The sequence below is a fragment of the Dipteris shenzhenensis genome, chromosome 28 (genome assembly GCF_047967505.1).
Source record: "Dipteris shenzhenensis isolate YYH24624 ecotype China chromosome 28, Dip_SZ_1.0, whole genome shotgun sequence".
Classification (NCBI taxonomy): Eukaryota; Viridiplantae; Streptophyta; class Polypodiopsida; order Gleicheniales; family Dipteridaceae; genus Dipteris; species Dipteris shenzhenensis.
Genome location: NC_141623.1, coordinates 23,903,559 through 23,918,470, shown reverse-complemented (window position 1 = coordinate 23,918,470; position 14,912 = coordinate 23,903,559). Strand labels below are relative to the sequence as shown.

General features: G+C 43.6%; 1 protein-coding gene and 1 pseudogene across 3 annotated transcripts; both read left to right on the top strand.

Annotated features, from left to right (window-relative positions):
- The first annotated feature begins 246 nt into the window (after positions 1–246).
- Positions 247–1,446, top strand: LOC147883352 (uncharacterized; annotated as a pseudogene).
- A 4,751-nt stretch (positions 1,447–6,197) lies between these two features.
- LOC147883351 (uncharacterized) lies at positions 6,198–7,828 on the top strand. 3 transcript variants are annotated; one of them, XM_087399825.1, is made up of 3 exons: positions 6,312–6,409; positions 6,496–6,545; positions 6,694–7,828. In XM_087399825.1, the coding sequence occupies exon 3, from the start codon at positions 6,777–6,779 to the stop codon at positions 7,488–7,490; it is 714 nt and encodes a 237-aa protein (XP_087255951.1). In that variant the 5' UTR covers positions 6,312–6,409; positions 6,496–6,545; positions 6,694–6,776; the 3' UTR covers positions 7,491–7,828. The 3 variants fall into 3 exon arrangements, with proteins under 3 accessions (XP_087255950.1, XP_087255951.1, XP_087255952.1); XM_087399824.1 differs by lacking the exons at positions 6,312–6,409; positions 6,496–6,545 and adding an exon at positions 6,198–6,305; XM_087399826.1 differs by lacking the exon at positions 6,496–6,545.
- The last annotated feature ends 7,084 nt before the right edge of the window (positions 7,829–14,912 follow it).

Here is a 14,912-nt window from a genome sequence, read left to right as displayed (position 1 = left end):
CCTATTCTTGCATTAAATACTCATTGAATGCTATTTGTTAGACATCAACTATATAAAGACCCCCTACCCCCCCGCCTCTCCACATCTCTCTCAAGCTCTCGTTCTCTCTCAACTCCTCCTCCATACCCTAGCTCTCTCTCTCTCTCTCTCTCGCTCTCTCTCTCTCTCTCTCTCTCTCTCTCTCTCTCTCTCTCTCTCTCTTTCTCTCTCTCTCTCTCTCTCTCTCTCTCTCTGATCCCTCTTGAGATGGCCAACCCAATCAGTGCACGGTCTAGCAACCTCAACAAAGTGCGGATCTATTTGAACTCCCTCTCATTGGAGCCAATGATATGATATGCAAATGGCGGAACTATTGTGCTAAGTGAGGATGACCCCATGATAGGCAAGGGCATTCGTGTGATGGCCATCACACATGTAAATGGCTACCTGCAGACTACGCAAGTGGAAGCCATTCAGGATAGTGGATTGGGGCAGTTGTACATGCTGAACACGGAGTTGTCATGTGACTATGTGTTGGTGAGAGGAAAGAGTGCACCTGCCCACGCTCCACCCATAATAGATCTCACCCAAAGCCTAGCCAATTTGAGGCAGAGACCATGCGAGTTGGAACTATCATTCTGAGCGCGAGGGAAGGCAACCATTGCACAAGCTAGACCCACAATAAATCTCATGGCTAGCCTAGGAAGCCTGAGCTTGGGGCCGAGTTCAAGCCATGTTGGACAACCACATTAGGAGGCCATGGCGCGGACTGATCAATGATGACAATGATACAGTAGCTGCAATGGAGGGTCCTCAAGAAATCATTAGCATGTCATCGTACATCAGGTCTTTTGGGGGGCATCATCGATTGCTTCATCAACTGTTGCACAATTCAACCACAGTAGAGAAGTTGATGGAAGTTCCGACAATGTACAACGAGAACATTGTGTTCGAACGCCACCCACGTCGCATGGAGTGAGTGAAATGGACAGCATGGAGCAAAAGTATGATGGCCATTGCTAGACGAAACCAATGTCGACAACAATGACATTTCCTCGCAAAGTTCGTCGTAGTAGGTGTGTGGGGGAACTAGAGTGTACAAACCCCTTTACTCTGGCAAGTCAATTAAAAGATTGTTGAACCACACTACATGGATAGGTCGGTCCATAGCACACCCATTGCTGAGAAATTGAGTTAGAGAACATTGACTATGTCTCTTTGATTGCATGTTATAATCTTCTCTCGTCTAGTGTAGGAAAAATGAACAACAACATCCCGGTTGTTGGAATGTCTGCTACTAGCTTGGGAACCTTGGCCTAATTCTTTTCCAAAAGGTCCCTCATTCTTTTGACGCAATGCGAATGTGTGGCATACTACGTGATTGTGGGGCTCGAAATGATGAAACTCTTTTTCCACATGGGAACACATAATCACGAGGTGCAAAAGGTACCTGTAGAGCCCATGTAAAAGACGTTAGGTGCATGGTCGAAGAGATGGTGAAGGACTATAGTGCAGTAGGTCCCAAACACCTACAAATGGTAGTCACAAAAAAAATAGTCTCAAGTGCCCTCATCCGCGACCTGGGCTCCTCCCTTATAGATAATGAGTTGATGGCAATGCTTGAGGAGTTGGAGCCTCTTGTCCAAAGGCACAGGTAAACCATACAGGGCCAACCCAATGGCAACTACATGCAAATGTGTTTTCTTTGCATTCTTAGAAGCAACATAACGCGTAGTCAAATGGACAACCTAGCTCAGGTTCAAGCATGTGGTATGTGGTACTCGCGCTGAAAGTGATGAAGGCATGGAGTCCAGGCTCTTGAAGCTGAAGCAAAGATGTGCTTGCAGGTTTTTCCATGGGAGGTTCTTCCCCAATCAAGCGGTCGATGATGAAAGCAAATGCTTTATCTTCAAGATGTCGACAACATGGCCAGCTTCGGGGGTAGATTTGGTGAACTGCATGCGCCGCACTGGTGGTGGAGATCTATGAAATAGGTGGATATTTTTTACCATGTATGGTGCATATGCGGGTGGACAATGATGGCTACTCATGTATATGATCCAAGGTAAGGCAAATGCTAGTATTCCTACATTCCCTTCAGCACCGAAAGGATGATGCTTATGCCTAACTTTAGTTGTATGATGTAGCATCCAAGATTTGATGACCGTTTTCGTGTGCGAGATGAAAGAGGAGAACATTGAGGATCAAATCATTTTCTGGTCGAAGCTAAATGATGTCATGGAGAAGTGTGGGCACCCCACCGCAGACTTTAAAGGCTTCATGGTAGACGAGGTTGGTGCGAACTAGAGGGCAGTACGAACAATCTTCAATGATGGACTAGAGAACATGATGCATGGCCGGGAAAGGTCTTGCCTTTTCCATTGGGAGCAAAGCCTACAGATCCACACCTCCTAGTACTATGTGCATAGGAGCTTCCAAGACGAGCACAAATGCTTGCGCCGATTGTGGAGGCTTGGTGGGCCACAAGGAAGGTTTCTAATTTGAACATCCCTACGATGGATTGTTGGCTGAGTTGGTGGCATGTTCGATATCCACGTTGGCAGAAGCACTTTGTTGGTGTGAGTATCTATTCACAAATACAAAATTTGATTTTCCCACCAAATTTTGCAAACAAATCACTCACTGTACTTCACTCTTGATAGGATGCAGAGGACATATCACATGTGCCCAGAACAAATCTTGCTGAGCCTGTACATGCAAGTTGGCTGGCTGTCGAAGGATTCAAGGGGATGTTGAATCTATACGATGCATGTGTCAATGACCTTGCAAGGCAAGCTCAACAAGGGAAAGCCCAACCCCTACAGCAACGTTAAGGATGGTGGAGGGTGTCATAAGCGGCACTCCTATGCATCAAGAGCTTGAATTTAGGGGCGACAACATAATAGTGGCTCATAAGCATAAAAGCATAAATAAGGTGACAATAGAGGAGGAGAATGCCACTCACAGGCTAGAATTTGTGGCAACAAACTAGCCTCACAAGAAAGGAGTAAGACAACTCAACTTTGAAAGTGCAGCGGAACAAGTGGAAACGGAGCCCACAACGATCGATACATCTTTGGAGAAGGTGGTGGAGACTGAAGTTCACAATACCATATGGGCAATTAGAAGGATTCCACAACACAACAGAGTGCAATGTCAAGGATGGCTAGGGGCACGACAGGGGAAGTGCAAGAAAAATATCAAGAACACAGCAGTAGGAGTGCCAGCTCCATCCTTTTGAACGATGATTGAGTGGTCCACCTCACAAGGGCAACCAAGCAATCAAGCGGGCTAACAAAGGCAATACATGTGGTTCTCCAATAACCACGTGGACCATACTTGGAATATGTGCTCCTCGATCAAAAATTCCCCAGCCAAAGTTCCGCAAGTATGGTCAGTAGCTCGTGGAACATTGCGAATGAGATAAACTCCCTAGAGACAGGAGGATTTGTTCTACACAAGGCACCAATAGAGTGTCATTCAAATGCATCTGCACCAAGATATCGACCGGGAGTCTCAAAAGCTGTAGCTACAAGGAGGAACAGTAAAGGACCACACAGTAGCTCGTGGAACAAATCTCACTGAGAATGAGATAAACTCCGTAGAGAGGGGAGGATTTTTTCTACACAAGGCACCACTAGAGTGTCATTCAAATGTATCTACACCAAGATATCGACCAAGAGTCTTGGAAGCTACAGCTAAATGGATCAATCCAGCCCTTTCTCTAGAAGCAACAGTAAAGGACCACACAGTATTGAAAGCCTTGAAACATGAAGTTTTCAAGATAGAGATTGAAAACTCTAGAGTTATGGGGGAAAGTTACAATGTCGACGTTGCCAAGAACCCACCATGTAGTTGTCGGGATCTCATGGATCGAGTGACGGAGGGGAAGGCATTCCTTGCATGCAAGCATTTGTATTTTGTGTACCTCCGCGTGTTTGGGATGGATGCCAATGCGAACATGTTCATACACCAACCCATGCTTTTAGATGATAATTTGCAAGTCATTTTTGGCAACAAGAGAACATTTCCCAAAACCCCAAATATGTAGAAAAACTATTTATTTTCTTTTTTCCTTGGAACATAATTCCAGGAGCAATTATGTATCATACACCAATATCGTGGAGAAATTTGGAGTATTGTGTCCTTTGTAATGTTGGGTTCTATTCACCAAAAAAATGTGTGATTAGCATGGACTTGAATGCATTGCTTGTTCTTCTTTCATAGAAGTATTGTTGTTCTTAATGGTTTCTTCTTCTTACACAAAATTAGAGCACAAACCTTAAACCATCATTGTTAATTGGCCAATGATTGCAAAACCCATCATGCAAAAATAGAATGCAAGGCTTTTGAGTTTACAAAGCACATGCCGTGTACAATTGCTAAAGACCAAAGAGAGAGAGAGAGAGAGAGAGAGAGAGAGAGAGAGGGGGGTGAGAGTTATATGCACGCACACACACACACAAACACAAAGAGAGAGAGAGAGAGAGAGAGAGAGAGAGAGAGAGAGAGAGAGTTATATGCACTCGCACGCACACACACACACGCAAAGAGAGAGAGAGAGAGAGAGAGAGAGAGAGAGAGAGAGAGCAGAGAGAGAGAGAGAGCAGTTTTAATGTGGTAGGAAAAATCCCAAGATGCCTCAAAGGCATATCCCAGGATCCAAGTGTTGAACCCAGGTGGACTCAACCTTGAATAGTTGAGAGAGATGTCATAGAGAGAGAGAGAGAGAGAGAGAGAGAGAGTTTCACTCACACACACACACACACACACAGGGTTGGGAGGGAGAGAGAGAGAGAGAGAGAGAGAGTAGTTTTAATATGGCAGGAACAATCCCAAGATGCCTCAAAGGCATATCCCACAATCCAAGTGTTGGACACATGTGACTCAACCTTGAATAGTTGAGAGAGAGAGAGAGACAGAGAGAGAGAGAGAGAGAGAGAGAGGACTAACTGGAATAGGTGGAATAAGAAATAGTGGGTTGCCAAAAAAAAACTCGCTCCTCGCACACACTCATTTTGGAGAAGGTGTTGTGGTGACACAAGAAAGAGCAATGCAGATCGGCTTGTGCTTCGAGGTTCATTGCTTCCAAGAACTAGGTCCAATCATGTTGTGGCACAACAATGCATGGGTCCTCTACTAGTTCGTGCAAAGTCTCTCGACGTCCTGATTAATCGATTTCCTAATTTTAGAAGATGTGATTTTCTCCGAACATTGGGACATTTTGGTCCGACCATATAGTGTTCATAGAAAAAACCTGTAAACTATATACAGTGAACCTTTCTTTTTTTGCTGTAAAAATATTTTCTCAATTTTATAAAATTAGCAAAATTTTAGGCAATTTAGTTCTATTCACCTAAAAATTTTGCAGATTTTCAAGAAAAGCCTTTAAAAATTGGAACCCCAAGTTTTGTGATTTGTTGAGAAATGCTTTTTTATGACCACTCGTCTTATGTTTTTTTTTCCCGGGTTGTACTAAAATTGAAAGTGCCAATAGCATGCACATACAGGGTGACCAAGATAGAGCCATGAGCTGCCCTTGAGGACCATACACTCACATGTTTTAATCGCTTGGTCGAAACACGGTTGGCATACTCGTCCTACAAGTTGAGCATAGAACCCTAAAGATTAAGGAGGACCTGTGTCAGCACAACCCTAGAGAAAAAGGCCTTGCTCCCTAAGCGATTAGTCTTTGCTACTTGTGCACCATTTCCCACTAACACGCTTGGTCTAAGGCTTTGTGCACACGATCCTAGCAATGCGACGCTGGTGGTGTGTTTTCAAGCTCGCCACTATAAATATCTATGCAGCTTTGGAGCGCCGCTAGAGTTCAACTCGCACCTCATTTCTGGAGGGTGCAGACTTCAGCACTAATGCGCGATTTCTTCTTTATACACCAATAGAAGCGTGCCATCTGGCTCTGACCTTAGGCTCCAGATCTTTGAATGTGGTTCCAGCATCTGCCCAGCCAATAAGAAATGGGCACGGAATGGGCACAGAGAACTTTGCAGCCAAGACAGAGCTCATTGCAGGTCAACAGATGGCTCCATTGCAAATACTGCAAAGTAATAAATGCCTGAGCAATTTTGTTCACGTGAAGAATTCATGTCCAAGCCTTAGCATCGCACCAACTGCTGCAAATTTCGACCATGTGTGCACAGACTCTAAAAGGGGTCTAAACGCGGTTGGCACATTAGTGCTACAAGTTGAGAAGACAACCCTAAGTAGGAAGGGGGTGTGCCCTAGAGAAGAAAGGCCTTACTAAGTATTTTGATGCATCTGAACCATTTGTTGAAAACCTTTGCAACTATGCTTGCTCTTTGAGGGTAAGTTTTCTTGACCGCCCATCTTTCTCTTCTAGTTCAGTTTCATCTTCTTGCAAATTTCTTCATCAGATCCAGGGCGTGAGCGAAATGCGTTCGTGGGATTTGTGAGCTTGCTTCCGCTTCTGCCCGTCTTCTTGTTGTCTTTCGCCTTGTTGCTTGGTTCAAATGCGTCTTGCACCTCGTTTTTCAGCGGTTTCCGTCATGCTTTGGCTCGTCATTTGCGTAAATCTGCTGAAATCTGTGAGCTTCCTCCCCCCTCGGACTCGTTTTCCAACTGATTCGGACTTATCTGCCAGGCACTTGCTTAGGATAGTCAGATAAATCTGCTGGAATGTGTGAACTTCCTCGTCTGGGAAATCGAATTCAACAGATTCTGGCGTTTGTGCAGGTAACTTACTTAGATGAGCACACTGATTGCACAGACCATTTGCACAGTTGGGGATATGTGAGCCCTCATACGCAGCAGCTGGAATGAGAGCTTCTCAAATGTCCCGTGTATTGCGAGGAACGAAAGCTGCCCTCTCCGCGAGCAATATAGCAGGACGCCATCAAAGTGTCAGGTGTATAACCAGTCTTATCCCCATTGTTATCGAGCATTCCCCCAGAGGTGAACGTGCCTATGACATTTTCTCCCGCTTGCTCAAAGAGCGCATCGTGTGCATAAATGGGCCGATTTCCGACGATACGGCCTCCCTCGTGGTGGCTCAGCTATTGTACTTGGAGTCAGAGAATCCTCAGAAGCCCATTCAATTGTACATCAATTCTCCTGGCGGCCTGGTGACAGCCGGGCTTGCCATTTACGACACCATGCAGTACATTCGGAGCCCAGTGAGCACACTTTGCGTCGGCCAGGCTGCTTCTATGGGCTCCCTTCTGCTTGCTGCGGGAGCAGCGGGAGAGAGGAGGTCTTTGCCGAACGCTCGGGTGATGATCCATCAGCCCTCAGGAGGAGCTAGTGGTCAGGCCAGTGATATAGCAATCCATGCACGAGAGATTTTGGACATGAGGACACGCCTGAACAAGCTGTACGCAAAGCATACAGGAGCCAGCTTAGAGAAAATCGAGGAAAGCATGGAACGAGACAAGTTTTTGTCTCCTGATGAAGCTAAAGAGTTTGGGCTCATTGATGAAGTCATCGAAACGAGACCAGCTTCTCTTGTAGCTGATACGGGACCTCAGAAATAAAAACGGCGAAATTTTGCAGGGAACTCCGAACATAGATCGCGGGGTTCATTGTTGCGAGTGCAATTGCAGTTAGCATTCGGTAGCTACTAACTCGCTTAATTTTTACTGTAAGCTTTCATTTAGTACAAAATTCATTTTTTTAGGGCAGCAGTAAATTGGTTCTTATGTTGATTCTTCAGCGTAATGCTGCTGATGCTACCCTTGTTTGCTGCAAGTTGGCCTTCAAAACCCAGGGGCAGCCTACGCTTGGGTATAAATAAAAACATAAGCGATGCTGCACCCCCCCTGTCCCCTCAAAAAAAAGAGAAAGGAAAATTATCCCCCCTCTTCTCTTTCTTTGCTCGTCTGTATTTACTTTGTTTCTTTATTTTATAATGTGAGACATATCTTAGCTTTGTGAACATACCAATATGGGTACTGGTTGGTTGGGCGTCTGCGAAGCTGTTTATTTGTGTGAATATACGTGTGTGTGTGTGTGTGTGTGTATAGATATATAGACAGATAGATAATAGATAATAGGTAGATAGACAGATAGATAGATAGTCATATATGAGACTTCCCCCTCTTTAAGTCTGGAAGGCTTAGTATGAGACTTCCCCCTCTTTAAGTCTGGAAGGCTTTCACCCTCTACCGGGACAAAAATTGAAATCAAAAGCATGGATGGAAAATCCATAACGATGCACAAGGACAGAACATACCTCTGTCTTTTACCTATCAGATCAGGCTCATTTTGATTCTGTGGGCATTCCCTAGCGTGTTTTACTGCTCGACACTCCGTCAGCTTTGCCAAGGTACATCATTCATTTATCTAGCTTCAGGTTGTGCATAGAGAAGAAGAGGAAATAGATAGGGAACACTTCCAGAACTGGAGCGAGAAAGAATAGGCAGATGCACAGTGAATAATAGATCTCTTAAAAAGATGCAGAAATTTGTATTCAACAAGCTCCAACCGTATACCTACATCTGCAGCAAGCTCTGCTGACTTAAGACATCTCCACAAGCTAGGTATGCCCACTTTCTGCTGCAGATCTTTATAAGATTGATGTGTGCCTCCAGACAGGCTTCAGTAGCTGCATCTGGTTGAGCTCAAGGTGTGCACCAAGATCTGTCTCAACACAGGCTCAGGGCTGCTGCTCTGCAGCTTTCTGCTGAAGAGGGCTCTTTTTTGGGCTAGGGAAGCCCCCATAGTGGCTGACCGAGCCAGGCTGCCAGCCGGCCTGCCACAGACCAGCCAACCTGGTCTGCGGATCTGCCGACATTTTAACAGGCTTTGCCAACTAGGCACCTACTGTGCTGGTTACCTGCCAGTCTTTCCCTCTGAACCAAGGCCTAAGCAGACCTGTCCAGCAACCTGTACTGCTGCTTGTAAGCCAGTCTGCTGACCATGGTGGCTGAATGGGCTGCCCTAACATAATATAAACAGGGACCTCCCTATGCTGCCCATGTGGCAACCATCTTGCTGTTCATATGGAAGCCTCAGTCTTTCCCCCTACTGATGGATCCACACCCAACACCCAACATACTCTGGGTGTCAAGCCACTTAGCTCTCATTTGGGGGCTTACAGGTTGGGCATTGACCCTATGCTTGCTTCCTACAAGGCTCCTCCCCTAGTCTGTACACTCAATTCTGTTAATTCTCGCTTGTTCAAACGTCTTTTTCAGGGTTGGAAAGAAGACTTTGGAGGAGCAGTCCCCCTCTTGAAGCCAATCCAACTGGGACCTCTGCCTCAGACTTTTATTGTTGCTCCTTTCCCTAAGCAATCCCTCTGTCTACTGCATGTAAAAACTAACACAAGGATCCTCGGGGCTACATTTTGTAGGCTCCAACAAGCTCGTCCTTATGTCACGCAAGCGTTCTTGCCCCACTCTAAGGTTCCTAGCTCCAGTCTTACCACGTTGAGAAGAAAACTTCAGAACCCTCCTTATCCCTGCATCTCTGTTCTCTGGTGGTCAGTCATTTTTTGCATGGCTTAGCGTATTGGTTGGGGAGTGATCTATCTACTTTGGGGAGTCAGATGAATTAACTAATTTTGGGGTTGTCTTTGTTCTTGTTCTATCCTAGCACTTTGTTAACGATCTTATCTACTATAAGCCCCTTTCATTTACTGTCTTTTTCTAAATGAATAAAGAGAATAAACACGATTGTCTATTTTACTGGTTTTAAATCTGAATAATCTCAAGTCATCTTTTGTTCAAATTGCCATGCAAGGAAGTAAATGTTCGTCTTGACATACAAGTAAGTTTAACTTGCTAATGTGAGCGCTGAAATGCGCAGAAGAATGCAGTAGCGCACAGAGAGAGAGAGAGAGAGAGAGAGAGAGAGAGAGAGTGAGTGAAAGAGAGACAGAGGCATTGATAACTGTGTATATAGCCAATGGAAACACCCAATGTTATGAGGAAATGCTCCACTGGATACTGGAAAAGGGAGGCTGGCCCTATAAATAGGGCATTGCCCTAGGTGCCCAATTTGGCCAATGCAAATATTAGGTGTTGGTTGACTCAATCCTAGCCTATAAGGGACGGGCTCACCCACAAATAAACCCTCTCTCTAGGTCTAACATGAGACGCCACATATGTTAATACCCTCTTAACCATTGTTCTTTCTCTTGGATACATTTTTATTTTAAATTATTGAGATCTCATATTACACGCTTGTGTATTCTTCTATGTGAGTTCTAATTGCAAAATTCACATCCCGGCTGGACATCTTTTGCTACCATTTGCACGTGTCTTTGTGTAGCTTAGAGTAGTCTCTTCTCATGGCTGATCGCCATGCATGCTATCTTCACTATAGCACTTGTCACCTACTTTCTTCTAGTTTTGGGGCTCCTATACTCACAATATTCTTCAAGATATGTTGAGTGATCACATGGATATTAAAAAATTGAGGTTTTTTTGGTGTTTGGATACTAAAGGAGAAACTATATTTTGACTCCCTTAACTTTAAACCATGGTTAAATCTAGAACAATGGCTTTTTTATATAACTTTGGTCGATGTTGTGCAAAAAGCTTAAACATTGATGTATTCTATACGGTGGAAGAATATTTTGGTGGAAAATTGAAAGATAATGTTCCAATCTGAAAATTTGGGGTTCCAAGTGAACAATTTCTTTTGGATTTTCCTTGAATCCAGGTGCTCCAATGGCCATGGAAATTCACCCTATGCACAAACATGGCCATTGGAGCACCTGGATTCAAGGAAAATCAAAAAAGAAATTGTGCACTTGGAATCCTAAATTTTTAGATTGGAATATTATCTTCTAGTTTTTCATCAAAATATTCTTCCAAAGAGTAGGCCTTGGTCGCATGGTGTTGGATTTCATGCTTCTAAGGCGAAATTCATTCTATGCACGAGAATTGCCATTGGAGCACTTTGGTTCAAGGGAAATCTAAAGTGAAATTATTCACTTGGAACCTTAAATTGTTAGGTGGGATTATTATCTTTCAATTCTTCATAAAAATATTTAGGAGTTGGGTTTTGCTATGCTAAGCCCTAAACCCTAGTTTTAATTTCCTATTGATCGAAGATAGAGCATGGATTTGGCATTTAAAATAGAATCTATCAAAGTATATAGATCATATGAATCAAATGATGAAAATAAGCCCTAAACCCTAAGTTGTTAATGTACATATCTATTCTATCTCATCGCGAAGGGTATCAATCAGAATGTCCAACAAGAATCCCTTTTTTTATGGATCTTGTACTTGTAGACTTGAGGTAATAGCTTCTTCATATTTGTCCTCGAACAACCACCTTTGCAAATCCAAAATTTCCTTCGATGACATCTGATACTCTAGCTCTACAGCCTCACTTGCTTTCTTTGTGAGACAGATGGCCTCACTATCTCATTGACTTTTGGATCGATAGGAGCATTGAAGTGAATGACATCCTCATAGGCGTCATTTGCAAGCTGGCATAGCACCTCATCCTCTTGAATATTGGTTTCCTCCATTACTTGTAAGAGGGTAAGGTATTTCTCACCCTCAATAGTGATTAGATCAATTGATGCGAGGTGTGGTTAGTTGTGATGAAACAACAGCAAGGAGACAATGGAATGAAGCAAATGGAGAGTAGTTTATTCAAGAGTGGAGAGGTCCTTATAAGGGCAATTGATACAATGCATGTGTCCCAAAGGAGAGCATCTCTAGATCCACAAATCACTCCACTGATTTCTCAATCAGTCCCATATATCTCTCAATCACACCTAATAGAACCTTCTACCACCTAACCTGGTCACACTAACCACCATGTGGTGACACACAAACTCACACAAACCTTGTATCCCTAGGTACATCCTATTACATCAATTTGTCCTTCATTCCCCTCCACAAATTGATGACCTTATCCCTTAGCAGTAGTACATGGGATGTTCCATGGCTTGCTCACCATCATGTGGCAACACACATGGCCCCAACTTGTGACTCACTCCTAGGACTCTTGGTTTACAACTGGAGGATTGGACAATGATTGTATGGAAATACGCATGGGTCCAACAAGGTAAAACCTCAAACAAAGGACTAACAATCATTTGAGGATGGACTATCCATGGCAGAGAACCATTATTGATCACATCACACAAACTAAAAATCTAGAAGGCAGGGCCAATGCCCCCTTGAATGAAATCCTCTGTGATAGAGGTCTTTGCAGCATCTTTGGCTTTCTTCAATGTTGGTGAAGTCATCCGTTTCTTCATGGTTTCCGAGAGTACAAGCATATCAATATTGATGTAGCTCCTTGCATAACTCTTTTGCTCTTTGTCCTTCTTCACACTCTTTAATGCATCTTGTCCATATTCTGCAATACAAGATCCTTGTAGTCCTTTACCTTCTTTGATTTCTTTGCTGGGCTTTCACTTGTGCTACCACAAGAACTTGGCATGTTGTCTTTCAAATACACACAATGTAAAAAAGATGAAGAACATAATGACTCCGTTAGCTGGCATCAAGTTTAATCTTTATGATGACATTGTAATTGCTACTTTGCTATCTTACTTAAAAGCCTAACTGAGGAATATGGCACTATTGTCACTGCTCTCACCAATATACCAGAGATTAGTTTGGTGGAAATTGAGGCATCCCTCTTCAAAGAGGAAAGGAAAATCAAATAGGTGAAGACTACTCGGAGGCTAAAGTACAAGGTGAAGAAGACCCCAGTTAAGAGGATTTGGGAGAAGCCAATTGGTTATATGCATATGCCAAACAACTAGGTTTTTCTGAATTTTTACCTAGCAATTTGCATTTATATGGTGAAGGTGATTTCTTTGTTCAGAAAGACTAATTTTTTGTAAAAGGGATTAGACACTGCCATTAAATTGGTAAGACCTTTCCAAATGGCCACCAAAACCAAGATAGATAAGTTTGAGGGAGAGGGGTTTCATACTTGGCAGACCAAACTGAAATTTATTCTCATGAAAAAGGGGATCTAAAATGTGGCTAATGGAAAAGAAAAGAAACCAACCACTAGGGAAGGAGAAGAAAAGAAACCAACCACTAGGGAAGGAGAAGCTTTATGGCTCCCTAAGGATGAAAAGGCACTAGCCATAATTACTCTTGGATTGAGTGATTCTCAGTGGACCATATCAACTCAGATTTAAACTATGGATTGCTCTTGGTGTCGCCCAGCCTCCTTTGAGAGGAATTATAGAATCTTGACTCCAACAGGTCACATTGCTCAAAATGGCACTGATTATAGATAGTGTTGGCACGGGCAGAGGACGCAACTATTCTCTAATTCCTCCTAGCCAGGGATTCGCCCCAACATGGAGATGCTTGACCTCAAAGGGCATTGACAATGGCTCAGAGAATGAGAAGAACAAGTCTAAGGAAAAAACGTGGGAGGAGAGGGAAGAAATCCTTCATTTTGGAAGAAGATGATGACATGGCACTCAAAGAGGGCTCAAGGAGGGTGGACTTGGCTCTGATACCACATGATAGAATAACAGCAAGGAGACAATGGAATGAAGCAAAAGGAGAGTAGTTTATTCAAGAGTGGAGAGGCCCTTATAAGGGCAACTGATACAATGCATGTGCCCCAAAGGAGAGCATCTCCAAATCCACAAATCACTGCATTGATTTCTCAATCAATCCCATGAATCTCTCAATCACACCTAATAGAACCTTCTACCACCTAACCTGGTCACACTAACCACCATGTGGTGACACACAAACTCACACAAACCTTATACCCCTAGGTACACCCTATTACATTAATTTGTCCTACAAGTTGTTGCCTCATGAGGATTATAGGTGGAGGATGGTTTATGCATGATTCGGATAGGCCGATAGGATGACTTGTTTCTCACCTTGCTCTTCAGCTAGGTCTATCGCATGCTCCTTAGGTTCTATGTCTAGGTTCGCCTCACTTGCTCCATGACTTATGGATGGACTTGCTCCACCACTAGTGATTGTAGGACCCTCGGGCTTTTCTTTGACATGCTCATCAAACTTACTAGTTGTGAAGAGAATGGCAAGGGATGCATCTCTCTCTATCAAATGAATGGGAGGAGATGCAGCATCCCCGAGGGTAGTAGCGTGCCCATGGAGAGATAGAGGGACATTTTCCATGGCCCTACCACGAGTCTTGTTGAAGTTAGCGCTCTGGTCAAGAGAGCTCAAAATATCCAATGGGACCCATTGCCCATGGAGAAGTCTATCGATAAACTGAAGAGAGGGATTATGGGCAGGAAGGAAAGATCTCAAGTGTGATTCGAGACCGAGTGGCTTGCAGAAGATAGGGTAAATGTGGTCTGTGAAGTCATGAGAATGAGTAGATGAAATCCAATGGTCAAAGGCTTCTCTAGGGGAAGCCATGAGTATGGGAGGATGCTTGGGAAGGTGAAAAAGAAGGATGCTTGAGACAACAAAGAAGGTCATGAGAAGTAGGAGTGTGAATAGTGAATGTGAAAATGATATTTAGTAATGCACATTATATATAAGGGGCCATTGCCCTAAAAAAGTAAATAAATAAATAAATGAAAATTAAAAAAAATTTTCCCTCCCATCTCCCCCCAGTCCTTCCTTTCTCCCTTCCTCTGTCCCCCCTGCCCCTTCCCTCTCTCTCTTCCTCTCTACATCTCTCACTCTTTTTGTCTTTCTCCCTTCCTCTATCCCCCCTGCCCCTTCCCTCTCTCCCTTCCTCTCTACCTCTCTCACTCTTTCTGTCTTTCTCTAGGAAATAGGCTATTAGCCTAGGGTAGCTTTTGTCTCTTGAAGCCTTTGCTTCAATCCCTTTAGTGGCATAATCTATTGCAGCAACAATATAGCTACTTCTAACTCTCTAAATCAGCTCATGAAGTCCAACCCCCATTTTTGTTTCCAAGGATGCCTTAGGTATAAACACATCTGATCCTACAATAAAGGTCAACTTGCCCTGACAAACATCACATTGTTTGTAATTCTTTTAACAATTATATAATGGGATGC

Coding starts and splice junctions, on each gene's coding strand:
- LOC147883351 (XM_087399824.1), top strand. CDS start 6,777: ATGAGAGCTTCTCAAATGTCCCGTGTATTGCGAGGAACGAAAGCTGCC.